Consider the following 27,744-nt stretch of genomic DNA (forward strand, 5'->3'; position numbering starts at 1 on the left):
AGGTGACAATATGGCCCTCAGAGAATTATGGCTGTCCATATTCACAGGTGACAATATGGCCCTCAGAGAATTATGGCTGTACATATTCACAGGTGACAATATGGCCCTCAGAGAATTTTTTTTCCCTCTTTTATTTCTGAAACAGGGATTCTCTGTGTAATAACTCTGGCTAACCTAGAACTTGCTTTGTAGACCAGGCTAGCCTCACAAAGATCTACCTGCCTCTGCCTCCTAAATGTTAGGGTTACAGGCATGGGATATCATTGCTCAGCTGAGACTTTGAACTTTTAGGTGTTAGGATTTTTTTAAAGACTGTGGGGCTTTAAAGTTATATTTTATATTAAGAAATGAATATGAGACTTAGGCGAATAAGTTACAGTTTTGGGGGATTTTTTTTGTTGTTGCTGTTGTTGTTGTTTTGGTTTTTCGAGACAGGGTTTTATCATTTAGCGCTGGCTGTTCTGGAACTCACTTTGTAGGCCAGGCTGGCCTCAACTCACAGACATCCACCTGCCTCTGCTTCCAGAGTGCTGGAATTAAAGGTGTGGCGCCACCACTGCCCAGCTAAAGTTACAGTTTTTAAGATTGATTTATTTGCATATAGCTATGTGTCCCTACATAAGCTTATGGCTTTTGGTTTTTGTGGAGTTTTTTTTTGTTTTGTTTTTTTCAAATTATGTCTCTGTGGGTGTGGGTATTTACATTTGAGTGTAGGTGCCCATGGATGCCACAGGCATCAGATCCACTGGAGCTGGAGTTGTAAGTAATTGTGAGTCACCTGATGTGGGTCCTTGTACACACCAGGTCCTCTGAAAGAGCAACAAGTGCTATCCACCACTACTCATCTCTCCCACCCAAGACTATGGTTTTTAAAGGGACGTGTTATTTTGTCAAGTGACAAGGGATAGACTGTGATGTTTGGTTTTAATGCCAACTTGCCACAAATTAGAACCACCAAATAGACCGCTCAGTTGAAGAACTGTCCTGATTGCTTTAAGTAATATGGGAAGACCCACCCTGAGATTTAGTAGAAACTTCTGGTAGCAGCTCAGGTAAGAAAGCATGATAGAATGAAGATAATTTGCCTCTTTCTCTGACCTTCCCTCTTGCCACCATGCTGGCTTACCCTGCTGCTGCAGCTGCTTCCCTCACTGATGTTACACCACATTTCCAAGCATCTATCTTCAACTAAGGACTAGCAGCTCTACAGAAACCTTCCAAGTTTTTAGCACCAGATTGGAACTGTTGAGATATCTGCCTCATGGACTGAGAAAATACCAAATTGTCAGCCTCTCCAGTATAAGACAATCTCTGGGACTGCTCCAACTGCTAGGGTACCCAGCCTCAAGAACTGAGCATCTACCAGGTTCTTAGCCCTCGGATATGAGCAACTCATTACTATTTTATTGTAAGCTAAATAATATGTATCTCTATCTCTGTCTTCTATTGGTTTTGTTCCTCTAGTGAACCCTGACAAATACACCAACTTCTCACCCTCTTTTCCAAATCCCCTAAAGCCCTGAACTCCACAATCATACTTTCATCAGGGTGCCCCCATTAGCTCACACACTCACCACTTCTAAGAAGAAATCCACATGTGGTCTCTTATGTACAAAAAACCGGACAGGATGTTTGTCTATTACCACCTGCAGAGGAACAGGGAAAAGATGAGGGATGTCCTAAGCACCACCACACTGACCTTGCCCCATGCCTACCACCTGCTTTCCTCCTCCTGGCTGATCCTGGTGCCAAGTCTTGCCAAGCCCTAACCCTTAAGACTGGGAAAGAGTTTATGTCTGGACACAGTAAGAGCCATAAGTATTTCATAGCCTCACACACCTTGAGGATGAAATCGGGAGGTGTTCCAGGCCTCACTGTGGGCCGCAGGACTCCGTCATGGTGAGAGTGAATAAGTGTTTCATCCAGATCCAGCACGAGGATCTTCTTCTTCACCTGGGCTAAACCACAACGGGAAGGCATAACACCAACGACCTCAGCCCAAAGCTGGAGTCAACTTCACCTTTGGGTAGCCTTCCCATCCAACATACTCACCTAGTCGATTCCGGGATAAAGGAGATAAGGGAAGGATATCATATCGAACAGTTTGATACTGAATTACCTAAGGATAGCAAAAGAAAGAAGATTAGAACCCCTCATAAGGAAATCTTTCCAGACAACAATAATAGCAAATACTGAGCATTTATCATATGCTGGGCACTGTATGTAAGATTCAGGACCTAATATATAATCCTAATAGGGACAGAGGTAAAGTTCAATGGTAGAACACTTGTCTGTCTAACATGCAAGAGACTCGAGGTTAAATGCCCAGTACCATAAAAACAAAATAAAACTCAAGTAACACTACAATTATCCTTGTTTAATGGATGGTCAAATAGGCAGCAAAGACTAAATACCTTCATGCCTAGGACTGCACAGCTAAACTTAATTAAAAAGAAAACTCCATGAGATCATGAATTTCCTCTCAGTCATGTCTATTTTTTTCAGGGCCTTAAAAACTGTAGCAAGGATAACAAGTTAATAGCAGAATGTGTCCTCTGACCATGGTATTCTGCTACACTGAACAAAGAAACACACAGGTCCCCACCTTCACCTCAAGGGTTCTTCATGGCCATTCCTGTCATCTCTCATGGGAACTAAGAACCTCAGGCTCTTAATGAGCAGAGAACTGGACTCCGGAAAGGAAGCCTTTGGATCCCTGATGGGAACAGTAGATGAGGGAATCCAGGGGTTTTCAGGTCAGCTAAGTTCCTCTGGCTAGGGGCCACACGACTATTTTAACCAGCCACCTGTCCACTTCTGTTTCCACTAGCCAAGTCACAAGTTGTAGTGAATATCCGAGAGTATCTTTACCCTGGTACCCAGGGCAATGGAGAGACACTGTAAAGTCCCACTTGCCAACCTGACAGAATAGAGAGAAGGCAAAAGTGAAGCAAGGACTGTGAGAGAAAGGTGAACAGGGACAAGGACATCATCCCTTGTGCCTTCCAACTCTGCTATCCAAGGCTTCTCTAGAAACTATTTCCTAATCCCCAGAGGAGCTTCTGCGCAAGCCTGGCAATTCCCTCCTCTGCTCTTTCCTAACATACAAATGTTCTCCAGTTCGTTCCTAGGCCCTAAGCCACAGATTCCCTACTTGAAAACCAAAAGGCCTTCTCTTCTTTAGTCCCAAGGCATCTGCCCTTCTTTTCTCCCTGAGTCTGTGATGAGGGCTGAAACAGCTCGGGTGTCCTGCCCTGCTATCTCGGGTTGCACATGCTGGGCATGTAGGGAATGCTCCAAGTAGCTGCCAGAAAGGGTGTGGGGAAGAAACCAGACTAGAAGGGAAGGGAGGACAAAGGGCTGTTGGGTCAGTGATGTCCAGAGGAGAGCAATTTAGGAAGTAACTGGTCTTCCAATACATGGACTAGAGCACTATTCCCAACACTCAGAAGAATAGAATGAGCTGGTAGAAGAGGGAGGATCCTCAGGACAAGGTCAGAAAGAAAGGATGAGCAGAAGTAGGAGTCAGCCTTGCACACCCCCAATTTTTCATGGATCCTACCACTCTTAGGAGACTAGGTGTGCTTACAACCACGACCACCACCCAGAATAATAACCTTCACCCTAAACCGCAATGCAGAAGAACTAGAACAGACTGCTAGGGAATGAATGCAAGTGCAAGGCACGCTCCCAAAGCAGTCACGTCAACTGCCAGTACCAAAGTCTGTCTGGGGGTTCTCTTGACCTCGGCTGGCAAGGGTCACACACAGTCCACTCATTCTCCGCGAACCTGACCTTAGGAGATGTGCCCCAGGGGTGACGAAAACCAAGTGATGTTATCTGAAATAAATTTTCCTTGGAGAAAAGTTTGAGGGTGAGAACCCAGAGACGCTTGGGTTCATCCCAACAGCCTCCACACTCCAGGTTTCTCTTCCTAACTGCTAAGAGTCTCCCGGAGAAACATGCCCACCTTCAGACGCAAGCTCTACAGCTAACAGCCAGGTCTTCTAAAGAGACACTCAACTTGGAAGTGCTGCCTCTTACAAAGAAAGATGCTCATTATAAAAACCTCTTTTCCAAGGCCCAGGGTCTCAACAAACATGCTATAGGTGGTCAAAGACTCTTTGGAGGAGTTCCTTCACAACCAAGTTTGCCCCAAGTTCCCATCCCCTGCTACAAATGCCCCTACACACACTCACCACTGACAAAGGAGCCCGGCCCTTTCACAGCAGGGTCTTTCCAGAGCCCACAGCAACAGTTCTGGCTACCAGCAAACAGGTGTTCCCTGCCTCTTGCTTTCTTTAGCAACAACTCCACCTTTCTTAAGGAGAGCACCGTTCTAGCCCCCAAGAGCTGCCAAGTGCTAGCCCATCTTGGGATATGATGGGCAGATGAAAAAAGAAACCAAAACCACCACAGATCTTGGTTCTTTTCTAAGGGTCTAAATCCTCCTTAAAGGTGCTCTACTTCTCCAGTGGGTAAAGCTCTGGCCAAGGCTCCCTTCCTAGGCCCAAAACAGAGGCCCAACATTATCCAAAATTCCATGAGCACCGAGGACAGAGGTCCCCACCACTGCCAGCAGCCACACTAACTCACCGTGCGGATCTGCCTCCGCAAAAGGTAAATAAAGAAGCTCCAGAGCTTGGCGGCGAAGGCCACGAACGTGCGCAGCCCCAGCAGACACTGCGTCCGCATCATCCCGATGACCCCGGCACCGCCGGCCCCGGGGCCCCCGCGGCCCAGCTCCGCCAGCCCCCCGGGGGCAGCCCCCCGCCGCCGGGAGGGGGAACGGGGGCCCCGAGCGGCAGGAGAGGCTGCAGAGATGGGCACGGAGTGGGTGGCTCAGAAAGCCACCCCCAGCGAAGGGAAAGCCCAGCGGAACCGGGAGCTGGGGGACTGGCGTGGGCAGCCCGCAGGGGCCCACATGAGCGGGAAGTGGCACCGACGGCTTCGCGTGGGCTGCAGGCCGAAACAGGTCGGGCTAGGACGGGGTCCTCCGAGACCAGGAGGGAAGGGGATGGAGAATTGGGGGAGGGGGCAATGGGGGAGGGGGCTAGGGAGAAGGGAGGGAGGGAGATGGGAGGGGAAGGGGGAAGCGAAGGGTGGCCCTCTGCGCAGGCGCGCTAGGGGTCTGCCCCGGGAAGGGGGCGGGCGGGGGCAGCGGCGCGCGACGGGCCACGACGACTCTTGGGGCCTCTGAGTGCTGGAACTGGGAAGGAGGGGGAGGGGGAGCCGAAGGGCGCGGAGCGCTGGGCCGGAGTGGCCTCCCCCTCCCCGAGGTCGGGGTCTCTTAGCCGCTAAGGAGCGGGGCTGCAGCCTCTGGAGCTGGGCTTCCCACTCTGACAGGCGCCATTTTACCGCCCAAAGGGCTCCCTCCTCCTCTCTTCCCTCCTCCTCTTCCCCGCTGACTGTACTTCCGGTAATGACGTGTTTTCACTTCCCCGGGATTAATGTTCCTTCAACTCCTTCTGCCGAGGGAGGGTAGAGTTAAGGAAAGCAGAGCCCTAAAGAGGGCTGCAGCGTTGCGCACGCGCGCGGGGTGACTGCTGGGCGGGCCCTGGAGCGGAGCCTCCGAGGGTGTGGGCGGGGCCGAGTGACGTCATTTGTCCCCTGGTTCGGACGTCTTGGGGAGTGGGGCTCGTGCGACCCCAGTCCCCATCCCACTGACAACTGTTCCAACGGCCCCTCTCGCCCCTGTCGTAGCGCAAGAAGACTGAGGATGCCATCTCCACGGCTGTGCGCAGAGGCTCTGGAGCGGCCCCTCCGAGGGCGCCCCCGCCCCGAGAACGCGGAACATTAAAAAAAAAAAAAAAAATAGACCCTTGGCTCCAGATTTTGGGGACCTTGAATGGCGGAAGCAATCGTAATCGTCCCGCCTCCTTGGTCGTGACGACATCAGAAAGCGTCCGAAGACGTCAGAGATGCTGGACTCGCTGTTGGCCAGCGGTGGCTTTTTGCTCCTGCGAGGTGAGGCTTGGAGACGCGCGGGGAGCCTCGGGCCTGGCTGAAGGGGCGGAAGTCTTGAGGACCCCCCGGGGATCCCTGGCTGGGGTGGAAGTCGCTGTGGATTATGAAACCGGAGACCTCAGGGCTCTGTGGGATTCACACTTGCTTGGCTCTCTACAGATTCCGCGGAGTGGGAGGGGCGTAGTCTCCTAAAGGCGCTTCTCAAGAAATCTGCACTTCGGTGAGTTATCCCGGGGCTGCTCCTGGTCCTTCCCGGGAAGGGACCTGGTGCCTTCAGTCTACGACATATTTCCCTCGTCTCTGCTTTAGTGGGGAGCAGATCCACGTTCTGGGCTGTGAAGTGAGTGAGGAAGAGTTTCGCGAAGGTTTTGGCTCTGACGTCAACAGCCGGTAAGTGTAATTAGAATGGGTTTCATTCGGACAGTAGTTGGGAAGGGCCGACTTTTCCACAGAAGAATGGACTCTCGGATTGTGTGGAAATGGGGTCGTATGACTTGGAACAGTAGAAGTTATAAATAGGACTATCAAGGGTCTAGGGACGTTAGGCCCTGCTGGCCAGCTTGACAAAGGGATACAACACCGATGGAAAGGGACATCCTGAGGCTATTGCTCATAAACAAAAGAGAGCAGTAAATTCAGATATTTTCTGGGGTGACCTATGAAGATACTTTCCTGTAAGAGCGTTCTGACTTTAATGCCTGCAGGTTAGTCAACCCAGAAGCTGCCGTTTCTCCTATAGTAATGCCATCTGTCATCAGTGTCCTTGCAGTCGCTTTGCTCTGGGCCTTATTATAGGCCTCAGGCCTACAGATGCAAGAATTGGATTAAGAACACAAAACAAAGCCGGGCAGTGGTAGCACACACTTTTAATCCCAGCACTCGGGAGGCAGAGGCAGGTGGATCTCTGTGAGTTCCAGGCCAGCTTGGTCTACAAGAGCTAGTTCCAGGAGAGGCACCAAAACTACAGAGAAACCCTGCCTCGAAAAAACAAACAAACAAACAAAAAAAGACAAAAGAGCATGCTAACTCCAAGTATAATAGGCTAAAGTAACCTTTGAACAAACCTTTTTTTCTTTTTATTTCTTTCTCCCTCAGAAATGTTATGCTTTTTAAGCAGTGATGTCACGTGGCCTAGGCTGCCCTACAACTCACCCTGTCCCACAATAGCCTCCAGCTCTCAGCGGTCCTAGCTCATCCTTCCTCCTGTGTGTTATGATTAAGTTGCAAGCCACATTCAATTTATAAAGCCCTGCCCTCGGAAGGCAGATGCGGGCAGATCTCTGTGTGGTTGAAGCCAGCCTGGTCTGTATAGTGTGTTCCAGGCCAGTCAGGTTTACATAGTGAGACTGTGTTCCTAAATAATAATTTTATATGTATATATATTAGCATAAATGTAAAACAGAGTAAGCATCTTTTTTTTTTTTTTTTGGTTTTTCGAGACAGGGTTTCTCTGTGGCTTTGGAGCCTTTCCTGGAACTAGCTCTGTAGACCAGGCCGGTCTCGAACTCACAGAGATCCGCCTGCCTCTGCCTCCCGAGAGCTGGGATTAAAGGCGTGTGCCACCACCGCCCGGCAGTAAGCATCATTTTAATAGGCTCAAATAGTTGCAGAGTTATTTAAATGATTTTGTCCTCAGGCCCCTTCCATGATTATATGCTAAAAAGAAAAACTGACTTTACATTTCTTTTTTTAAAGATTTATTTTTATTTATTATGTATACAATGTTCTGTCTGCATGTGTCCCTGCAGGCCAGAAGCTGGCACCAGATCTTATTAGAGATGGTTATGAGCCACCATGTGGTTGCTGGGAATTGAACTCAGGACCTCTGGAAGAACAATCAGTGCTCTTAACCTCTGAGCCATCTCTCCAGCCCCATGACTTTACATTTTTTTGGATTTTTTTTTTAATGTTATGTATGTGAGTGTTTTGCCTCCATGTATTCCATGTGTATATGGGTACCATGAGCATGCCTTAGTGCCTGCAGAAATCAGAAGAGGGTATTGTATTCTCTGGAGCTGGAGTTGTACATGGTTTGAACTACCACCGAATCAGACCCTCTATAAAAGCAACAACTGCTTTTACCTGCTGAGCCTGCTCTCCAGTCTCTCAGGACAAGATGACTTTCAAATGACTAGCGTGTCTACAGTACTGAAGTGAGTGGAATCTAATTCTGAAATTGAAGTAGCGGAGAATGATACAGGATGAAGTCGGATGTACCAAGCCTTTCATCCCGTTTTCATGATGTGTAGAGGTTCAGGAGAAGAGGTAGTGTTTTTAGCAAAAATGATCGTGAGATTTCTGATTATGGTGGCTTCTTTTTGGGTTTTCAAGACAGGGTTTCTCCTTGAAGCCCTGGCTGTCCTGCAACTTGCTCTGTAGATCAGGCTGGCCTCGGACTCACAAAGATCCACCTGGCTCTACCTCCTGGGCATTGGGATTAAAGGCATGCACCAACAACACTTGACAAATTTTTTAATTAAAAAAAAATTAATTTTTAGATTTCTGTAAAACATTTCTAGATAGGGCTTCTCAAACTTTTTTCAACTGTGGTCCCTTATCACCTGAGAAGTTTTTATTTAATATACAGTATTAATGTACAAATTAAATAGTTACTGATAAATCACTGATGGTGAATGAAGCTCTGTGGTAGGGCAGCATCATTTTTTATAATTTATTATATTTTGTGTATATTGTTATTTTGCTTGTATGTATGTGTGAGAGTGTCAGACTCCCTAAGCAGGAGGTGTAGGTACTGAGTTCTCTAATGGTGCTTAATTCAGTCATAGAGGCCAGGCTTGCATCAGCACTAACTGCAGCGGATTGATGGGCTTGTCCTAAAAACAAAGGGAGCAACAGAATAACGTATGAGAAGGCATGAGAGGTCAAGTAGATAAAAAGGTCTTACGGAGCACAATAGAGGTTTAGATGTTATGCCAAGGACAGTTGGGAGGAGAGTTAGTCACACCATACCTCTTAGAAACACTAGTCCATTGATTACCATGTAGAGAATGTATCAAAAAAAAAAGACAGCTTGGAAGTGGAGACTGGGCAGGAAGTTAGTGCAGATCCAGGTTCACTCACTAGGTCCATGTGTACTGAATACCAGACCAGGAGCTATGCTAAGACACTGGTGACAGCAGCGGATGAGACAGACTGGTTCCTGCTCCAGTAAATCTTAGAAAACAGTGGGAAGAAATGACAGAACACTTGTGTGTGGCAGAATCTCTAGAGGAGAGGGAGGTTTTGTTTTTTGTATTTTAATTTGTTTTGTTTTTTTTGAGACAGGGTCCCACTACATATCCCTGGCTGGCCTGAAGCTTGCTATATATACCAGGCAGACCTTGAGCTCACAGAGATTTGCCTGTCTTGACCTTCTGAGTGCTAGGATTATAGACTTGCCCCATGCCTTCTTTGGTGTGATTTTTGTTTGTTTGTTTTTGTTTTTCAAGATAGGGTTTCTGTGTGTATCCCTGGCTGTCCTGGAACTCACTCTGTAGACCAGGCTGACCTCAAACTCACAGAAATCCGCCTGCCTCTGCCCCTGGAGTGCTGGGGTTAAAGGCGTGCACCACCACCCAGCCAAGATCTATTTTCTAATACTGTGTATGGGTATGTGCACATGAGTGTAAGTGCCCATGGAAGTGAGAAAAGGGGATCGGATTCCCCTGAAAGACGAGTAAGTAGTTGTGAGCCTAGTAGGAACTGAACTCCAGTCCTCCAACTCTAACCCCAGAAGGGCAGCTTAGAACAATTGTCAAATGAACTTTGAAGGATAGAATTGCCAGTTAGGTGACCCTGGACAAGGTTCAAAGTCAACCTTAGAACTTAGCTTATGAGACACCAAAGTCTGCTGTCAATCACTAAATTTTTTCAGTAGTTACCTTTCATTAGTATATAAGGTATTGATGAGAATTAAGGGCTCGGTGGTGATGGCACACACCTTTAATCCCAGTGCTTGGGAGGCAGAGGCAGGTGGATCTCTGTGGTCTACAGAGTGAGTTCCTGGACAGCCAGAATGGTTATGCAGAGAAACCCTGTCTTGAAGAACTTGAACAATGAATGAATAAATTTGAAAAAATCAGGAAGAAATTCAAGGTTGTAACATGTCTTCCATTTTTCCTTTATAGGCTGGTTTACCATGACCTCTTTAAAGACCCTCTTAACTGGTCAAAAACTGGCGAAGCTGTCCCCAAAGGACCCCTAAGAACCTTAAGAGCCTTGTACAGGACAGGTCCCGGCCCTGTCACCATTGCTCTTGACTCTCTCAGCTGGCTGTTGCTTCACCTTCCCTGTGTTACACTCTGTCAAACTCTGCATGCTCTGAGCCAGCCAAGTGTCTGCCCAGGTGAGTTTCCTCCTTTGTTGTTTTCCTCATGGAGTTACTCCTGCCAAAGAATGTCACCCCTTCCTCTCCACTCCAACAAGAGGCGTCAGGATCTCCAGTCCAATGGTCTGCCATCTCCTTAACCATTTGGGGGAAATTGGGGGATGGAGTGTTGGTTGTTGGACATGTGTTGTTTTAAGACTGTGTGTCTAGCTTGGCATGGTTGGGCACATCTTTAATCCTAGCACTCAGGAGGCAGAGGCAGGTGGATCTCTGAGTTTGAGGATAGCCTGGTCTACAGAGTGAGTTCCAGAACAGCCAGAGCTACATGGTAAGACCCTGTCTCAGAAAGCAAAAAGAAGGGGCCAGGCAATGGCGTTCCATGCCTTTTTATTCCCTGCACTCAGAAAGCAGAGATAGGTGGATCTTTGTGAGTTTGAGGCCACTGTGGTATATACAGCTAGTTCCAGAACAGCCAAGGCTACACAAGCACTGTCTTGAAAAACAAAAGCAAAGAAAAAAAGTTATGTGTTTCTGAGTATGCATACCCATGTCTGTGAGTATATGCAAGTGGGGGGGGGGGTTGTGTACCTCTACAAATGAAGGCCAGAACACGGAACTGGTTGCCTTCTCTGTCCTTCTGTCTGTTTCTTTAAGGCAGAGTCTCTCCCTGAACCTGGGACTTGAGCTGGATTACAGCATGTACCTGGACACTGGCCTTATTGCATGAGTGCTGGGGTCCAGATCAAGTCCTTATGAGTGTGAAGTAAGAACCCTTAAGTGCTGAGCTGTCTCTCCAGCCCTGGGTGGGGCGCTTGTTTTATTGTTCTTGATTTTTTTATATAGAGTCTGTAGTCAAGGGCTACTTAGAATTCTAGAGCTTCTGCCTCCTAACTCTAGAACTGCACCACCACACCCAGGTCAAGAGAGGTGGGGGGGGGGCTGGAGAGATGACTCGGTGGTTAAGAGCATTAGCTGCTCTTCCAAAGGTCCTGAGTTCAATTCCCAGCAGCCACATGGTGGCTCACAACCATCTGTAATGAGATCTGGTGCCCTCTTCTGGCCTGCAGGCGGAGTACTGAGAATACTGTATACATAATAAATAAATCTTTTTTTTTTTTAAAGAGAGAGGTATGAGGATTTTTTTTTTTTTTTTTTTTTTTTTGCCTGCACGTATGATTGTGCAGCGTGTGCATGTCTGGTGTCTGCAGAGGCCAAAAAAGGACACTGGATTCCATGTAACTGAAGTTTCCGGTGGTTGGTTGTGAACCAGCAGGTGGATGCTGGGAATGGCACTCAGGTCCCCTGGAAGAGCAGCCAGTGCTCTCAACTTCAGAGTCCTTGCTCCAGCCCCAGCTGTGTTTGTCTTGTTTTGTTAGCTTCTCTTTATGTTCGTGGGTTGTTGTCTTAGTTCTCTACTGTTTTGTTTTAAATACAAAGTCTTATAGCTATCTTACAACCAGAAAATCAAAGCTGGCCTCAACGGAGTATGTAGCCAAGGATGACATTAAACAACATTTTTTTCATGAGAATTGTATGTGTCAACTGGGGAAAGCCACCACACAATCATTTGTTTTCTGCCTTTTGATCAGGGAAGGTTTTTTTGTAACGGTCTCAGTGCAGCTAAATCCTGGTGAAGGATGTACAGGATCTGGCTGGGAGGAGAGCTCTGAGGCCAAGTGTAGACCTTGTACCACCATGCAGTGTGTAAGCTGCCAGTCTAGAACCCAGGGCTTCTTGGATGCCAGGCAGGCATGCTTAGTAACTGAGCTACATCTCCAGCCTCTCGTTCACTTATTTTACAAATGTAAATACAAGCAATGTAAGGAACTACTTTAAATAATAGAAAAATAAAGACTGGCCCTTATAACTGAGTCATTGCCTTCTAGAAGCTTGTTCTCATCAAAGGTACAAAGAAGTAAACATGAAGAAAATGAAGCTCAGCACCCTCTTGGCCTCAGGACACCCACACACATCAATAAAAATAAACGGTTTTTTAAAATTAGAACTGACTGTGGTGACACACACCTTTAATCCTAGCAAAGACTAGGATTTTGAGTTCAAGACCAGCCTGATCTATATAAATTGAAATCCTTGCCAGCCAAGGCTATCTAGTGAGAGATCTTGTCTCAAAAATAAATAAATGAAGCTGGGCAGTGGTGGCACATGCCTTTAATCCTAGCACTCAGGAGACAGAGGCAGAGCTATCTCTGTGAGTTCAAGGCTACAGAGTGAGTCCCAGAACAGCCAGGACTGATACACAGAGAAACCTTGTCTCGAAAACTCAAAATAAATAAGTAAGTAAGCAAATAAATAGATACTAAACTGTTTCAAATTGGGCAGTCCAACAGGACAAATTGTGGGTAAAGATGCTTGCCGCCAAGGCTGAGGAGCTTTATTCAACGCCTGAGTCCCATGTGTTGGAGGAAGAAAAGATTTCTAAAAATTACCTCTGATCTCCGCAAGTATGCCATGGCACATACACTATGGAAAATATACATGCATACATAAACACTCACAAAATAAATGTAAAAAATAAAACGTGTCAGTGTTTGGCACAGTGCACCACACTGTTAATGTCCAGAAAAGGAGGGAGACTACCTGATACCCACAACACACAGGCAGTTCAGTAACTGACGAGGCTAGAAGTTGGTGGACACGAGCTAAGAGTGCCTGTGTTGTGCTGAAAGGTGGAGGTCTGGTCCCGTCAGGTCTGAATCGGATAACTAAGGTGTGGGCCAGTTAGGCACAGAGCAGTATGGTGAGATAGGAAGACTGGCCGAGGTAGGTCCAGTTATGGTAGGACATGGACCTCTCCTTCCTTCTCCTCACTGTCTACTCCTGGGCCTTCACCTAATGCTGCCATGTGTCTTTGATGTTCTGCATTTCTTGTCCCTATCCAGGTGCTGACCCCCTAGTAGAGCAGGTACGAGTCCTGGGCCTGCTACATGAAGATCTTCATGGTCCTGGCCCCATAGGAGCGCTGAGCACCCTTGCTCACACAGAGGTGACTCTGAGTGGTAAAATGGACCAGACTTCAGCCTCCATCCTCTGTCGAAGGCCCCAACAACGTGCAACTTACCAGGTCCGGGAGACGACACAGAAGACTGGAGATCAGGATCAGCACTAAGGGCCAGTGTCTTAGTCAGGGTTACTAATGCTGCTAGTAAAACCATGACCAAAAGCAAGTTGATGAGGAAAGGGTTTATTTGGCTTACACTTCCATGTTGTAGTCCAGCACTGAAGGAAGCCAGGCCAACAACTCAAAACAGGGCAAAGCTCCTGGGGGCAGAAGCTGATGCAGAGACTATGGAGAAGAGCTGCTTACTGGCTTGCTCAGCCTGCTTATAACATGCAGAACCAGCAGCCCACAAGGGACTCCCCACCCACAGGGAGCTGGGCCCTCCCCTGTCAATCATTTAATTAATACCCCACAGCTGGATCGAACAGGAATTTTCTCAATGGAGGTTCCCTCCTTTCAGGTGACTCTAGCTTATATCAAGTTGACATAAAACTAGCCAGGTCAGGCAACATGATGGGAAAAGCAATAAAAACTTGATGTTCAGGGGGCTGGAGAGATGGCTCAGTGGTTAAGAGCATTGGATGCTCTTCCAGAGGACCCGGGTTCAATTCCCAGCACCCACATCACAGCTTACAACTTCTTCAGTTCCAATTTCAAGGGGATCTCACACAGACATGCAAGCAGGTAAAATGCACATAAAAACTGATGTTCACTTGGGAGGTAGAGGCCAGAAAATCAGGAGTTAAAGGGTCCCTCGTAAGCTCGGGTCCACCTGGGCTATGTGATAACATGAGATTCTGTCGGTGGAGGCAGGGAACCTGATCCAAATACTTCCGTATTGTCGATTTGTTTCATTTTGTTTAAGGCAAGGTCTTACAGTATAGCCCTGGCTAGCCTGAAACTTGATTTTATCTTATTTTATTTTTTTAAAGACTAGGCTAACTTTGAACCTACAGAGATCCACCTGCCTCTGCCTCCCAAGTTCTGAGATTAAAGACATGTACCACCATGCCTAGCATCCTATGTTTATATGTTGTGGTGCTTGGAGGATCAAACCTAGGTCCTTAAACGTTTTCAGGACACACACTGCCTTTGAGCTGTGCAGCTGATCCCGTCACTGCGTTTTCTGTCATTTACCTCATTGAGTATTCACAGCTGTCCTATGAAGGAATTGCTTATCCTTGTTTTTAGACTGGAAAATAAAATGCAGGCGTGTTAAAATTTAAGTCACTTACCTACGTAATAAACAGCAAGTGAAATACCTAGGATTTGAACTCCTGGTTGCTTCAGCTCAAGAATCTATTAACTAGCCAGACATAATGGCACACGTCTTAAATCCCAGCACAGAGGCAGTCGGATCTCTTGAGTTGGAGGCGCAGCTGGTCTAATAGTTCCAGGATAACCAGGGCTGGAGAGATCCTGTCTCCAAAAATTAAAGAGCCCGTTAACTTAGCCAATTAAGGAGGTTGTTTTTTTGTTGTTGTTGTTTTTGTTTTTCGAGACAGGGTTTCTCTGTAGCTTTGGAGCTTGTCCTGGAGCTAGCTCCTGTAGACCAGGCTGGCCTTGAACTCACAGAGCTCCTCCTGCCTCTGCCTAAAGGAGGCCGACTTAGAGCAAATAAATGATGGATGTTTTTCTCCCCTAGACTTGGTGGTTCTCCATCCTTCCTGACTTCAGCCTGGATCTCCATGAGCGGCTTCCCCTCCATTCCAAGCTACCCTCCAGTCACACAACTCAGGTATCTGAAAGTGGCAGAGCCAGAACAAGGTGTGAGCTTGCGGTCTGGCAAAAAGAAAATAAAGCTAGAGATGTTAGCCAGGCAATGGCAGTGCCCATTTCTAACCCCTTACTGACATACATGCCAGCCAACACCAGTGAACATAAAATACAAATAAAAATCACAAAGGAGCCAGGCGGTGGTGGCGCACGCCTTAAATCCCAGCACTCAGGAAACAGAGGCAAGCATAGCTCTGTGAGTTCCAGGACAGCTAGGCTACACAGGGAAACCGTATCTTGAAAAACCCAAATAACAAACGAATGAATGAGGGGGGCAGACAGTAGAAGCAAGCAGATCTCGAGGTCAAGGCCAGCCTGGTCTACAGAACTAGTTCTAGAATAGCCAGAGTTACACAGAGAAACTCGGGGGGGGGGGGGACCAGATATGTTGGGAGTCTGGAGTGGGAAAGTAGGACTGATCAGCCACAGCGCTTGTTCTACAGGTGGATCCCACGACTCATTTGACCTTTAACCTTCACTTATCCGAAAAAGAAAGAGAAGCCAGAGACAGCCTCACTCTGCCTTTCCAGTTCAGCTCTGAAAAGTAAGATTGGGCTGGGACGTTAGCGTCTGGATCACAGGAAGGTGGGGTGATGGCAGGTTATTGATTAACCTCAAGATTTTATAGGGGCTGAAGTCCGCCTCCAGAGACAAGTCCAGGGAGTGGTTCTACCCACCTAGACACAATTCCCACCATGATACCTCTTTCCAGTAGAGCTATGGTCCTGGCTGAGCCAGACCAGATGGGGAGGTGGCCCTCTTCTCCAGGTAGCAGTGCCCAAACTGTAATGTACATGGGTGTGGCAAGGGCTTAGGAAGTACTCTTGCTCTCAGCCTGGTGTGCGTGGGCGTAAAGCAAGACTGGAGGATCTTTGCCTTCCAGCTCTAAGGCCTGGGGTTTCTTAGAGTAGTCCCTATTCCAGGGCCTATTCCAGGGCCTAGTGGGACTTCAGCTCTGATTACTCTTGGAACAAGACACTGTCACCTAGAAGGAACTCTCCAGACCTGACTCATTGTCACCCTCATCTTTGCTTCTTCCTTCCTCAGACAGCAAGCACTGCTGCGTTCTGGCCCAGGCCAGAAAACTAGCCACATCTTCTATGAGCCAGACGCTTTCGATGATGTGGACCAAGAAGACCCAGATGATGACCTAGACATTTGAGTAGACAGGAGAGGGCTGTGGCTCAGAACCATCCTGTTGTGTGCAGAGACTGGTCCCTGCCCTCCCTCTGTTGATTGTGGAGGCCCTGTCCTGTGAACCAAGGAGCAGCGTCTAATTGGGGCAGAAAGTGTAGTAAGAGTGTCGTGTATAGCACGAGAACAAGAAACCTCCCTCTTCCCATGCCTGTTTCTAATAAACCAGATATATGTGTGTGTGTGTCTATATATATATTAATCTAAAATGCTCCTTGGTAACTACTTGGTAGGTGTTGGGGGTCGGGCTGGTGAGACGGTTCTGCAGGTAAAGGTCCTTGCCACAAGCTTGATGACCTGAGTTCAATCCCGGGAACCCACAGAAAGGTAGAAGGAGAGACCCTGCTCCGCACAGCTGTCCTCTGACCTATACATGCACATGTAGCATTTGAGCACACGGGATAATAGTCAATGGAAAAACTGTAAAGTTGGGGGAGAATAGGTAAGAACCTGAGTCAAGGCATTAGGCCTAACAAAATAGGGGCACCGCTGGTACTCGGTTCTGCTGCTACTGTGGGCACACTTTAGTGCCAAGTCCTGTGCAGGGATCTGGGTGTGCAGAGAGGAGGCCTGAAGAGACGCCTAATTTCCAAAACTTAATTTTTATTACTGTACAAAAAGCACGCCCACCCCATGTTTCGTGTCTTTTCCCAGTCCCTCCCCTAACTGCCCCCCCAAGAACTGTACATGGTGTCCAGGGCTGGAATGACCGAAGGCCTTTGTCCCACACCTTGCCGCAGGCTGAGCACCCCACCTCACACATACTCCTTGGCAGAATTCGACTTAGGGTAGGCGCGGGGTGCACGGTATGCGGTTTTGCTTTCACTGCCAGGACAGGAGCAAGAGAGCAGGGCACCTCCCAGGAGGACCAGAGCAGACCCTGCCCAGCCAATAAAGATGGCAGGCCCAAACTCGTACCTGTGAGGAAGAGAAAGGATTGAGTCAAAACACGGGCTTCATGTCCTCCTCCCTGTCCCAAGTCCACAGATTTGTCTTCCTAGAAGACTTACTTAATATTCACGGGCGTCAAGGGGTTGTAAAAGTCTGTGACAATCTGATGACCAATCCAGGAACATGCTACCAAGGCAGCAAGACCTAGAAAGAGAAGAAAGATTCTAATATTGGGTGTCCACACCAAGACCTTGGCAATGCTCTCTGGGTGTGAGAGTGAGCCCTTGGTCCCACCTGCCACGATGAAGACAATGCCTCCAGTCATAGCTATACGGGCCTTCTTCACTTTATCATCTCCCCCACAGCGCGTACACTTCATGCCCATCGTGGCGACAACCATGGCCAGGAAGCCCAACACCAGGGACACCACCATTAGGGCTCGAGTGGCCTGCAAGGACGCTGCAGAGGAGGAAAGAGGTCAATGCTGGAAATGGCAGGTAGCCTTATGATGGCGCCAACCTAAGTGCTGCACACCGTGCCCACTAACCCCTGGTCTGCAGTGTGCCAGTTGGGCTCCACCGCCAGCCTGGGGCCCCCTCGGTCCACCACAGGCCTTAGGCAGACAGTTTCCGCCCCCATCCCGCCACCGCGGCCGTCCTGCTCCCCGCCCCGCCCCGCGCTCCAGAACCCGCCCGGGGCGCCGAGGTTTCGATGAAACCGCGCCAGGTAGGGGGAAGGGAAAAGGGGGGCAAAAAGGAAGTGCAGGTGGCGGCCAGGTCCCTCGTTTGAGCCACACCGGCCGGCGCGTGTCCCAGCTCTGGCCCCGCTATCGAGGCCACCGGGTTTGTGGCTTCAGCTAATCGACCGATAAGATTAGAGGCTACAAGTGCGGTCCTACGTCTAACGAGGGCACGATTCCGCGGCCCTAGGCACCTCCGTCCCGAACCTCCTTTGTCCCAGAAAAAAAGCAGAAGACAGACCACTGACTGCCCAGGGTGGCGGGTGCCTCTTCCCAGGACTCCCCCGCTTCAAGCCGGACAGAGGGGCGTGGGCGCACGTGCAACTGCCAGGTTCCAAGCCCTCTTCCTCCCGGTCCCACCAACTGGGCTCAAGGCGTCCACTTCCTCCTCCCTAGCAACCCCGGGGGCCTGACCGTGCGGCCTCGGCCCTGTCCCACACCCAATCCCGCCACCTTGACTCCGGGCACGTCCGCCCCGTCGGTCCCGCTGTCTTACCCGGCAGGGCGAGCACCGAGTCGTACATTTTGCAGCTCATCATGCCGGTACTCTGCGTGACGCACTCCATCCAGAGTCCCTTGTACATGGCCTGGGCTGTGATGATGTTGTCGCCCGCGTACGAACTCATCTGCCACTGCGGAATGGCAGTGCTCGCTATCAGGCCCACCCAGCCAAGCATGGCCATTGAAAAGCCCAGAAGTTGCAGGCCCGAATTGGCCATTTCCGTCTCAGAAAAGATGGGACGCTCCGGGAGAGCGACCCTACAGTAAAACAAAATCTGGGAAGCAACACAAGAAAATTTGAATGGAGATTTAAGTCACCCCAAGATAGGGGAGGGGGAAAAAAAAGTTCTTTTTGGCCGATTAACTGCAAATCTTGTTAACCGAGGTAAACACAAATCGTCCCCTCCGGTGAAGCGACACTCTCACAGCAGAGGGAACCGGCTCCGCCCGAAGGACTGGTTCCAGACAAAAGGGGCCCCGAAGGCCAGGCGGTTCCCTCCGGCGTGCTCGGAGACTACCCAAAGAAGTGGAGGGGCCGTTAGGGCGTGGCCCCCAGCAAGTATGCGGGCCCCTGGGCCCCCGGCTGCGGTGCACCCGAGCGAGCTGGGCGGTGATCGGCAGGTGCGGGCGAACAGGTGCGGCGCACCTGAGTATATGTAGGGCGTCGGGGACGCGCTCCCGCAGGCCACGGGCGCGCGGGAGCTGGGGCGGGACCGGAGGGGCAGTCGAGGGTGACCTGACGTCACCGAAGGGACACTCACCTGAACCGGAAGTCTTGGCCCCCACCCCCTCCTTGTCCAGGTGAAGAGGAAGAAACCTGAGCGCCAGTGTCACGCCCCTTCGTTTGCCTGGCTCTAACTGCTGATGGGAAGTAGGGGCAGGCTTCGCAGAAGTCCCCGGGGTCGGAGCCTCACCCCTGCAGACTCCAGGCTGCCCCTTCTTTTCCATACAGGTGCGCCTGGGTCGCCGCGGAGCCAGTGCCCACAGACGCTCCTGGAAAGGCTCGGCACTCCCTTTTCCCTGCGGGTTTCGGCGCGGACTGTTTGTCTAGCCCTACTTTCGCCTCCTCTCTCAGCTCCTTTGTCTTCAGCCTCCTACCATGTCCTGTGTCATCTTCAGGGGCCCTTACCCATTACAGTAAAACCAGCCCTGCTACCCGCTTCTAGGAATTTCTGCTCCACAGACGTGGTCTAGCAACCCTTGGCTCCACTGCTCAAGCCCTCCACGTAGGCTCTCCACGAGGCCTGGCTCTCCACAGCCCCACAACATGCCTGATCCCTGAAGCCAATGGTTACAGGACTTTAATACCTGAGCCCGTCAGTGTCTCCTCCAACGTCACGGCAACTTCTGCCTGAAGGAAGAAAACGGAGAGTCTCTCGAGGACGAGGAGTAGCTAGCTTAAGATTGGGGTCAGAGTCTCTGCCACACCCAGCATTCCCCTCCCCCAGGTGTCATTTCAAGTCTACCCTCCACCCTCCTCACTCCTTCCCAGCCACACACTGTCCCTCATTCTGAGCTTCCAGGGACCTGTGTGCCCTTCCACCCTCTCTAGCATTGCGCTCCCCAAGGTGGTCTTTGACTCACCCCTAAAGAGCCCTACCTCAACCTTACAACGCTTCCTACTTTCCCAGACTTTGGGCCCCTCCGTCCTCCCAACGTGTCTTCCCAGTTTCTCATTCTTCCTTTCTGTAATTTCGCCTCTTCCCAACTTTCAGTCTGAGGCTGCGCTCTCCGGACCCTTGGAGTCCAATGACACAGTGTGCCTGTCGCTGCCTCCCCTAACTGTTTCTAGTTCTTTCTCCCAGCGTGCCTCTCCTACCACCCCCTACCTCTCTCAGACCTTCACACATCTTTCTTTCTTACTCTTGCTATTATTTACTTATTTGCGGCAGGGGGCGGGGAGGTATTGAGACGGGGTTTCTCTGTGTAGCCCTGGCTGTCCTGGGACTCCATCTGTAGACCAGGCTGGCTTAGAACGCAGAGATCCCTGCCTCTGCCTCTCAAGTGCTGGGATTAAAGGTGTGTGTGCGCCAGCACTGCCCGTGTTCTTGCTATTTTTTTCTCAGTCCCTCCATCTTCCCACCTGCTCTTCCCCTACACCTCTCTCTGTTAATCATCCCTCGTTTATGCAGTAAACACATACGTAAACATACGTAAAGGCCCTTCATGTTCAGCTCATTTACCTGCTTTTGTATAAAATACAGACCTTTGTGAACTCTTATTTTTGTCTATTTTCTGACCTTTCGGCTTTGGTTGGTGGGGTGGTTTGTTTGGGGCTTGGGTGGTTGGTTAGTTAATTTCCCAACAGGACCTCACGATATAGACTAGGCTAGTCCTTACCAGAAAGCCGCTGGCTCCGCCTCTGGAATGCTGAGATATAGATGTGAACTTCTCTGTACAGCTGCGATTTTTCTTTAAGGTTGTTTCCCTGATTGGATGTGGTTGGTGCACGCTTTTGGAAGACTAAGGCAGAACAGTTTGAAGCCAGCCTTCCAGGAGGGGTTGGCATCCAGCTCTGAAGGTCCACTTGTTTGTATATCCAACCATCTTTATCACAGCCACACACCAAGGGCCCCAGCCCGTGTCCCTGTTCCTGCCCTTTCCTAAAGTTACTCCCCAGAGTGCTCTTTCTATCTTGCCATTCTTTTTAAAGCATCACTCAATGGGAGGCTTGGGAGATAGTTCTGCAATGGAGAGAGTTTACTGTTCTTGCAGAGGACCAGAGTTCAGTCTCCACCATCCACATGGTGACTCATGATCCTCTGTTACTCCAGGTCTAGGTGATCCATTGCCTCTTCTTTTTGTTTGTTTGTTTTTGAGACAGGGTTTCTCTGTGTAGCCCTAGCTTAGCTGTCCTGGAACTTGCCATGTAGACCAGGCTAGCCTCCCAGGTGTGTGCCACCACTCCAGGCAGCATCATCATCATCATCTTTAAATATTTTTACTTTTTTTTGCTTTTTGAGACAAGGTATCTCCTTGAAGCCCTGGCTGTCCTGAAACTTGCTGTGTGGATCAGGCTGGTCTGGAACTCACAGGACTCCTCCTGCCCCTGCCATGAGTCCTGGGATTAAAGGAGCTGGCTTTTACAGGGCAGTGGTGGCACATGCCTTTAGTCTTAGCACTCGGGAGGCAGAGGCAGGTGGATCTCTGAATTCTAATTTGAGGCCAACCTGGACTACACTGAGAAACCCTGTGTCAAAAGGAGAAGAAGGAGAAGGAGAAGGAGAAGGAGAAGGAGAAGAAGAAGAAGAAGAAGAAGAAGAAGAAGAAGAAGAAGAAGAAGAAGAAGAAGAAGAAGGTGTCACCATGCTCAGTTCCAATGCCTCTTCTGACTTCCTCTGGCTCCCACATACACTTAAAAATAACTAAGTAAAACTGGGTGGTAGTAGCACACGCCTTTAATCCCAGCACTCAGGAGGCAGAAGCAGGCGGATCTCTATGAGTTCGAGGCTAGCCTGGTCTACAAGATCTAGTTCCAGGACAGGCTCCAAAACTACAGAGAACCCCTGTCTTGGGAAAAAAAAACTAAATAAATATTAAAAATAAAATAAAAATCATTCGGTGGCAGTTTTTTTTTCTCCATTGTTGCGGGTTGAACCCAAGAGCCTCACGCAAGTACTCTGGCCACTGAGCTACACCCAAGTGGCACTCTCGCCTACTGACTCACCTGCCCTGCCCCTCAGCTATAGTGGCCTCCTCTCTGTCCCCAGAACACACTGCATGGTCTACCCCACTAAAGCGCCTTTCCTTCTCTATGCCTGAGTGCTCTAGTCCATTTACCCCACCCACCTTCCTCTTCCCAGTGAACACGGTCCTCCTTCAGCATTTGGCCTGGCCTGACTACCCCACCCACGCTGAGTCAGGTCATCTGCTCCGGGCTCCCATGGTTACCTGTACTTTTCCTTTTAAGGCTCCTATCATCATCTGAAAGTACTTGTGTACTTATGGATTGAGTTTCAATTTCCCTGGTACACTGGGAAGTACAGACGTGTCTAGATTTTTATTACTGATGAATGAATTCTGAAAAAGGTTTTCATCCACTGCCACATGCGTGTTTTCTGGGTTGCCTATAACTGGATTGGGCTCTGTAATTAACCCTGGAGATACACTGGTAGACCAGACAGATAAGGGTGCCCGCTGAGCTCATCTGGCTTGTCTTCTGGAAGGAGGAAGCAGGGCAATAAAGGCATAAATGCTGCTTGTTTTGAAGGCAATGGAAGAAGGTAATGTTTAAGGTTGGGTCCAATCTCTGGTGAGACTTTCTGTCAATGAGTCAGTCATGAGAGAGCCATTCTATAAGCAGAAAGAAGAACGGGAGCAAAGGCCCCAGGTTGATCGCTCCTGTGGACCTTAGTCATCACTTTGAAGCAGGATTGATTGTGTTTGTTTTGTTTCATTTTGGTTTTTTTGTTTTGTTTTCTTTTTGTCTATGTTTTCCAAGACAGCATTTCTCTGTAGCTTTGGAGCCTGCCCTGGAACTAGCTCTTGTAGACCAGGCTGGCCTCGAACTCACAGAGATCCGCCTGCCCCTGCCTCCCAAGTGCTGGGGTTAAAGGCATGTGTCGCCACTGCCTGGCTCATTTTGTTTTCCTTTTTTAACTCTCTTAAAATTTGTTGATTTTTTTTTTTCTGCAGGGGAGAACGCCAGTGCAATACCCCCATGATCACAAATTATGCAGTCGAATTTCCTGCATTTGGGGAAAGTAGGAGGGGTAGGCACATCCTGAGTGCGATGAAGAAGCCCCGCCCTATTTATATCTTATATACCAATGCTCTGCATGTCCACCTGCACACCAGAAGAGGGCGTCCGCTCCATGTGGGTGCTGGGATTTGAAACCAGGACCTCTGGAAGAGAAGCCAGTGCTCTTAACCACTGAGTAATCTCTCCAGCCGCATTGTTTGTTTTTTTTTTTGTTTTTGTTTTTGTTTTGTTTTGAGACAAGGTCATGTTTCATGGGCCAGGACAGTCTAGACTTCATGACTCTCCTGATTTCTTTTTTTTTTAAATATTTATTTATTATGTATACAACATTCTACCTCCATGTAGGTGCCAGATCTCATTACAGATGGTTGTGAGCCACCATGTGGTTGCTGGGAATTGAACTCAGAACCTCTGGAAGAGCAACTGGTGCTCTTAACCTCTGAGCCATCTCTCCAGCCCCGACTCTCCTGATTTCAAATGCCTGAACTGCCATGCCTGGCTTTTTTGGTGTTTTTGAGACAAGGTGTTACTATATATGCCTGGCTGGCCAGAAACTCATTATGTGTAGTAAGATGGCCCCAAACTTACAGTAACATTCTTGCCTCTTGCCTTGCTGCTGCTGGGATTGCAGGCTCAAGCCACCAGGCAAAAAGAGGTTTCCTTATGTTGCCAATGTTGATACTTGGAGCTAGAAGTCTTTGCTGTTGTAGGTAGGATAGTAAGTCTATTTAACACTATCCTGAGGTCTACTGATGTTAGTAGAGATTAGATATCACCAGCCCCCTCTGCCAAACCTCTGTGTGACACTAAACTGGGAGTGGTGGCTTACACCCTTATTGTTTTAATCTTGGGAGGCAGAGGTACCAACTGTGGAACATTCTAGCTATCCATCCATTTGAGTTTGTGTGTTCCTGCAGTCAGTGGTTTACTTCAAGTATACTAGAGGGAGGGGGGAAAGCCACAACGATGCTCACGGGTGATACTAGCCCACGGAGTTTGTTAGCTGGATAGAGAAAGGTGAGTGGGACAAACGGCTTGAGACACCCACGAGAACAGAAAGGCTCTTTAATGGTACAGAACATGGACAGTATGTGTTAGGGACAGAAAGAAGGCCAAAAAACCAAAACAAACTAAAAACTGTAGAAAAGCCAAGAGAAAGGCTAGGGATGTAACCGAGGAGGATCTCTGTGAATTGAAGGCCAGCCTGGTCTACAGTGCTGCAAATTCCCAAACAGCCAGGACTACATGGGTTTGATAAGTAAATAAATAAATATTTAAAAACAAATTAATGAAGTGACCCGGCAGTGGTGGCACACACCTTTAATCCCAGCACTAGGGAGGCAGAGGCAGGTGGATCTCTGTCAGTTTGAGGCCAGCCTGGTAAACAGAGGGCATTCCAGAACAGCCAGGACTACACAGAGAAACCCTATCTCAAACAAACAAACAAAAAAGCAAAAAACAAAACAAAAAAAGAACCACTGCTCTAGTGTTACCAATAGGCATCACTGTGGATTTTTTTTTCTCTTTCTCCAGTAAACAGTTGAATGTGTAATATCACTGGTTGTCCTGAAACTCACTCCATAGACCAGGCTAGCCACGAACTCCCAGAGATCCACCTGCCTCTGGTACAAGAGATCTAAGGAAGCAAGCACTCTTAACAACTAAGCCATTGATACAGTCCTATGGTTTTTGAGGCAGGATCTTACTAGTTGATCCAGACAAGCCTGGAACTCCCAGTCTCCCAAACAAGGAATTAAAGGTATGTACCACCACACCCATCTAAACTGGCCTTCAATTCTGCACAAAGCCAAAAATGGCCTTGAATTCCTTATACTCCTGCTTCTTCCCTTTTAGTGCTGAGATTTCACTATGGGCCACCACATTCAACTTTATGTAGTACTGGGAATCAGACCCAGGGCTTCAGAAATATCGTCAACCATTGGACCAAGTAGTCTACATGCCAAGCCCCTTGGACTGTGCATGTACAGCCAGTGCACACACGCCCTCGCGCACACACGCGCGCACACACACACACACACAAGCTGGTTAATTTGTGGCTTTGTTTGTTTGTTTGTTTGTTTTTCCCAACTTGAAAGAAACTAGAGTTATCTGGAAAGAATGACTCTAACTGAGGGGTTGCCTCCATCAGATTGTCCATAGGCAAAGCCTGTGGAGGCATTTTCTTGATTAGTAATTGGTATGAGGGCCCAGCCCACTGTGAGCGCGACCACACCCAGGCGGCTGGTCCTGGGTGCTTTAAGAGAGCAAGCTGAGCAAGCCAAAGGCCAGGCAGTGAGCTGCACTTCTCCATGGTCTCTCCTCCAGTCCCTGTCCTCCAGTCCCTGTCCTGATGTCCCTGTCCTGGTATCCCTCGATCATGGACTGTGACTGAGCCAAAGAAGCGTTTTCCTCCCTCGAGGGGCTTTTGTCATAGAGTAGTTAGCTCAGCATCAGAGAAAAACACTAAACAGTTTGAGTTTGGGTTGGGTTTTAGTGCTTTGTTGTTGTTTTTTTGTTTTGTTTTGTTTTTTGATTGTTTATTTGTTTGAAACAGCTTCTCATCTTTTAGCTCAGACTAGCCTAGAACTATGTAACCCAGGCTAGCCTCACACTCTCAGTCATCCTCCTGCCTCAGCTTCCCAAGTGTTTGGATTTCCACCGTGAGCCACCATGCAAGTTCAGAGCCAGTCTCCTGGACATCACGAATGAAAGACTAGCCTGAGCTACAAAGCAAGACCCTGTATCAGGAAGAACAAAGGTTGTGGACATAGCTCGCTGGTAGAGCACACACTAATGTGGAAAGCCCGGGGTTTGATCCCCAGTATCTTCTCCCCCAAAAGGATGCTTAAACTTACTAAAAACCCCTAGGGAGATACCTCCTTCCCTAGGTGCTTTGGGGTCCCTCTCACCTCCCACCCAACCTCTGGCTAGGAATTTTGTTTTGTTTTCAAGACTGGGTTTCTCTGTAGCTTTGGAGCCTGTCCTGGAACTTGCTCTGTAGGTCAGCCTGGCCTCATACTCATAGAGATTCACCTGCCTCTGCCTCCTGAGTGCTGGGATTAAAGGTGTGCGCCACCACCTCCTAAATGCTGGGATTAAGTTGTGCACAACCATGCCTGGTTTCTACTGAATTTTTAAACGTTCCTATTTCTAATTAGGAACATTTTCTCATTTATTTGATTAAAATTTTATCAAGTCCATTTTGACCAAAACCTATAGAAGTCTGACCATGTGACAGTCATAAGGGTGTGAAGTAACTGAAATTTACACACTGCTCATAGGCATGGGGAGTGGTCCAGTCGTTTTGGAAACAGTTGGGAAGTTTCCTAGAGTTCCACATATGCCTATCACAAAATTCAGCGTTTCTTTGAGGAAATGAAAGCACATTTCAATGCAAACACCTATTTAGAAATGCTTCTAGCAGCTTTACGTGTAATAAGCCCAGCCAACAAGGGACTAGGAAAGCAAACTGTGATACAATCATGTATTAGAATATTATTCATGGGCCTGCCAAGTGGCTTAGTGGGTACAGATGCTTGCCACCAAACCTGATAATTCAAGTTTGAGCCCTAAGACCAACATCTGTGGGAAGAGAAAACTAACCCCCGCACGTTGTCCTCTGACCTCTGCATGCCCAATATGGTAGGCTCATGTGCACGCGAAGATGCAAGGGTATATACATACATACATACATACATACATACATACATACATACATACATACATAAATGTAATTTAAAAATGCTATCCAGCAATAAGAAGTAATGAAACCAGTCAGACCTGGTGGAATATGCCTGTAATCCCGAGGTGGGGCAGAAGGATCAGAAATTCAATGTTATATTCAGGTATATAGCAAATTCAAGGCCAATCTGGGCTACATGAAGCAAACAGAAAATAAAGAAATGGGGCTGGAGAAGTGACTCATGTTCTTGCCAAGGATGGAGTTTAGTTCCCAGCATCCACATCAGATGGCCTCACAGCTTTCTGTAACTCCCGTTCCAGGGTTTCTGATGCCCTCTTCTGGCCTGTTTGGGCACTGGGTACACATATCCTGCACTTACATACATGCACCCAAAACACTTATAAATACAAAACACATTCTTTTGAGGACAGAAGAAAGCTTTTGCAGTGGTCGATGCATTCGGTACCTTGATTATGGGGCTGCCACTGCCGTAAATCTTTGTCATAACACCAAACTGTACACTTTATGTGATGGTTTCAATGCCATTATAGCTTTTGTTGTTGTTGAGACAGGGTTTCTCGGTGTAGCTCTCGCTGTCCTGGAACTCACTCTGTAGACCAGGCTGGCCTCAAACTCACAGAGATCGCCTGCCTCTGCCTCCCGAGTGCTGGGACTAGCTTCCTGCACCCAGCTCGATATCAATTATATGTTAGTAAATCTGCTTTGAAAAACAAATAAACTGGGAAGTGGTGGCGCACACCTTTAATCCCAGCACTCCAGAGGCAGAGACAGGGGGATCTCTGTGAGTTTGAGGCCAACCTGGTCTACAGAGCGAGTGCCAGGACAGGCTCCAAAAGCTACAGAGAAACCCTGTCTCGAAAAACAAAGCAAACAGACAAGGGGGAGGAGGAGAAGGAGAAGGAGGAGGAGGAGGAGGAGGAGGAGG

General features: G+C 48.6%; 3 protein-coding genes and 1 pseudogene across 4 annotated transcripts in view; 1 reads left to right on the forward strand and 3 right to left on the reverse strand.

The window, feature by feature from the left end:
* Ctdnep1 (CTD nuclear envelope phosphatase 1) overlaps window positions 1-5,364 on the reverse strand; it is a 9,992-nt gene extending 4,628 nt beyond the window's left edge. The window contains exons 1-4 of one of the 2 annotated variants that reach the window (XM_026780465.1): window positions 4,597-5,364; window positions 2,053-2,119; window positions 1,840-1,958; window positions 1,575-1,646 (exon numbers count right to left, since the gene is read on the reverse strand). In XM_026780465.1, coding sequence (XP_026636266.1) covers window positions 1,575-1,646; window positions 1,840-1,958; window positions 2,053-2,119; window positions 4,597-4,698 — 360 coding nt within the window. In that variant the 5' untranslated portion in view covers window positions 4,699-5,364. The remainder of the gene's footprint in view (window positions 1-1,574; window positions 1,647-1,839; window positions 1,959-2,052; window positions 2,120-4,596) is intronic. The other variant, XM_005349728.2, reaches the window with a different exon arrangement.
* Window positions 5,365-5,366: 2 nt separating this feature from the next.
* Window positions 5,367-16,473, forward strand: Elp5 (elongator acetyltransferase complex subunit 5). The gene is made up of 9 exons (XM_013347224.2): window positions 5,367-5,419; window positions 5,704-5,967; window positions 6,127-6,187; window positions 6,277-6,357; window positions 10,095-10,312; window positions 13,195-13,376; window positions 14,959-15,051; window positions 15,533-15,633; window positions 16,137-16,473. Exons 2-9 carry the CDS (start codon window positions 5,922-5,924, stop codon window positions 16,249-16,251), a joined length of 897 nt encoding a protein of 298 aa, XP_013202678.1. The 5' UTR covers window positions 5,367-5,419; window positions 5,704-5,921; the 3' UTR covers window positions 16,252-16,473.
* A 396-nt stretch (window positions 16,474-16,869) lies between these two features.
* Cldn7 (claudin 7) lies at window positions 16,870-18,632 on the reverse strand. Its single transcript, XM_005349729.2, has 4 exons — window positions 18,410-18,632; window positions 17,469-17,633; window positions 17,294-17,378; window positions 16,870-17,201 (listed from the first exon to the last, which is right to left on the reverse strand). Exons 1-4 carry the CDS (start codon window positions 18,630-18,632, stop codon window positions 17,039-17,041), a joined length of 636 nt encoding a protein of 211 aa, XP_005349786.1. The 3' UTR covers window positions 16,870-17,038.
* Window positions 18,633-23,046: 4,414 nt separating this feature from the next.
* LOC113456410 lies at window positions 23,047-23,198 on the reverse strand (annotated as a pseudogene).
* Window positions 23,199-27,744: the final 4,546 nt, after the last annotated feature.

This window comes from Microtus ochrogaster, chromosome 7 (assembly GCF_000317375.1).
Source record: "Microtus ochrogaster isolate Prairie Vole_2 chromosome 7, MicOch1.0, whole genome shotgun sequence".
In the NCBI taxonomy this organism is placed as follows: domain Eukaryota; kingdom Metazoa; phylum Chordata; class Mammalia; order Rodentia; family Cricetidae; genus Microtus; species Microtus ochrogaster.

Excerpts from the sequence above, each read along its gene's own strand:
- Cldn7 (XM_005349729.2), bottom strand. The coding sequence starts at position 18,632 with ATGGCCAATTCGGGCCTGCAACTTCTGGGCTTTTCAATGGCCATGCTT. Across the intron at positions 17,379-17,468 it reads CATTGTCTTCATCGTGGCAG|GTCTTGCTGCCTTGGTAGCA; the intron begins GTGGGACCAAGG and ends TTCTCTTTCTAG. Across the intron at positions 17,202-17,293 it reads TTGACGCCCGTGAATATTAA|GTACGAGTTTGGGCCTGCCA; the intron begins GTAAGTCTTCTA and ends TCTTCCTCACAG.
- Elp5 (XM_013347224.2), top strand. The coding sequence starts at position 5,922 with ATGCTGGACTCGCTGTTGGCCAGCGGTGGCTTTTTGCTCCTGCGAG. Across the intron at positions 13,377-14,958 it reads AACAACGTGCAACTTACCAG|ACTTGGTGGTTCTCCATCCT; the intron begins GTCCGGGAGACG and ends TTTCTCCCCTAG. Across the intron at positions 15,634-16,136 it reads TTCCAGTTCAGCTCTGAAAA|ACAGCAAGCACTGCTGCGTT; the intron begins GTAAGATTGGGC and ends TTCCTTCCTCAG.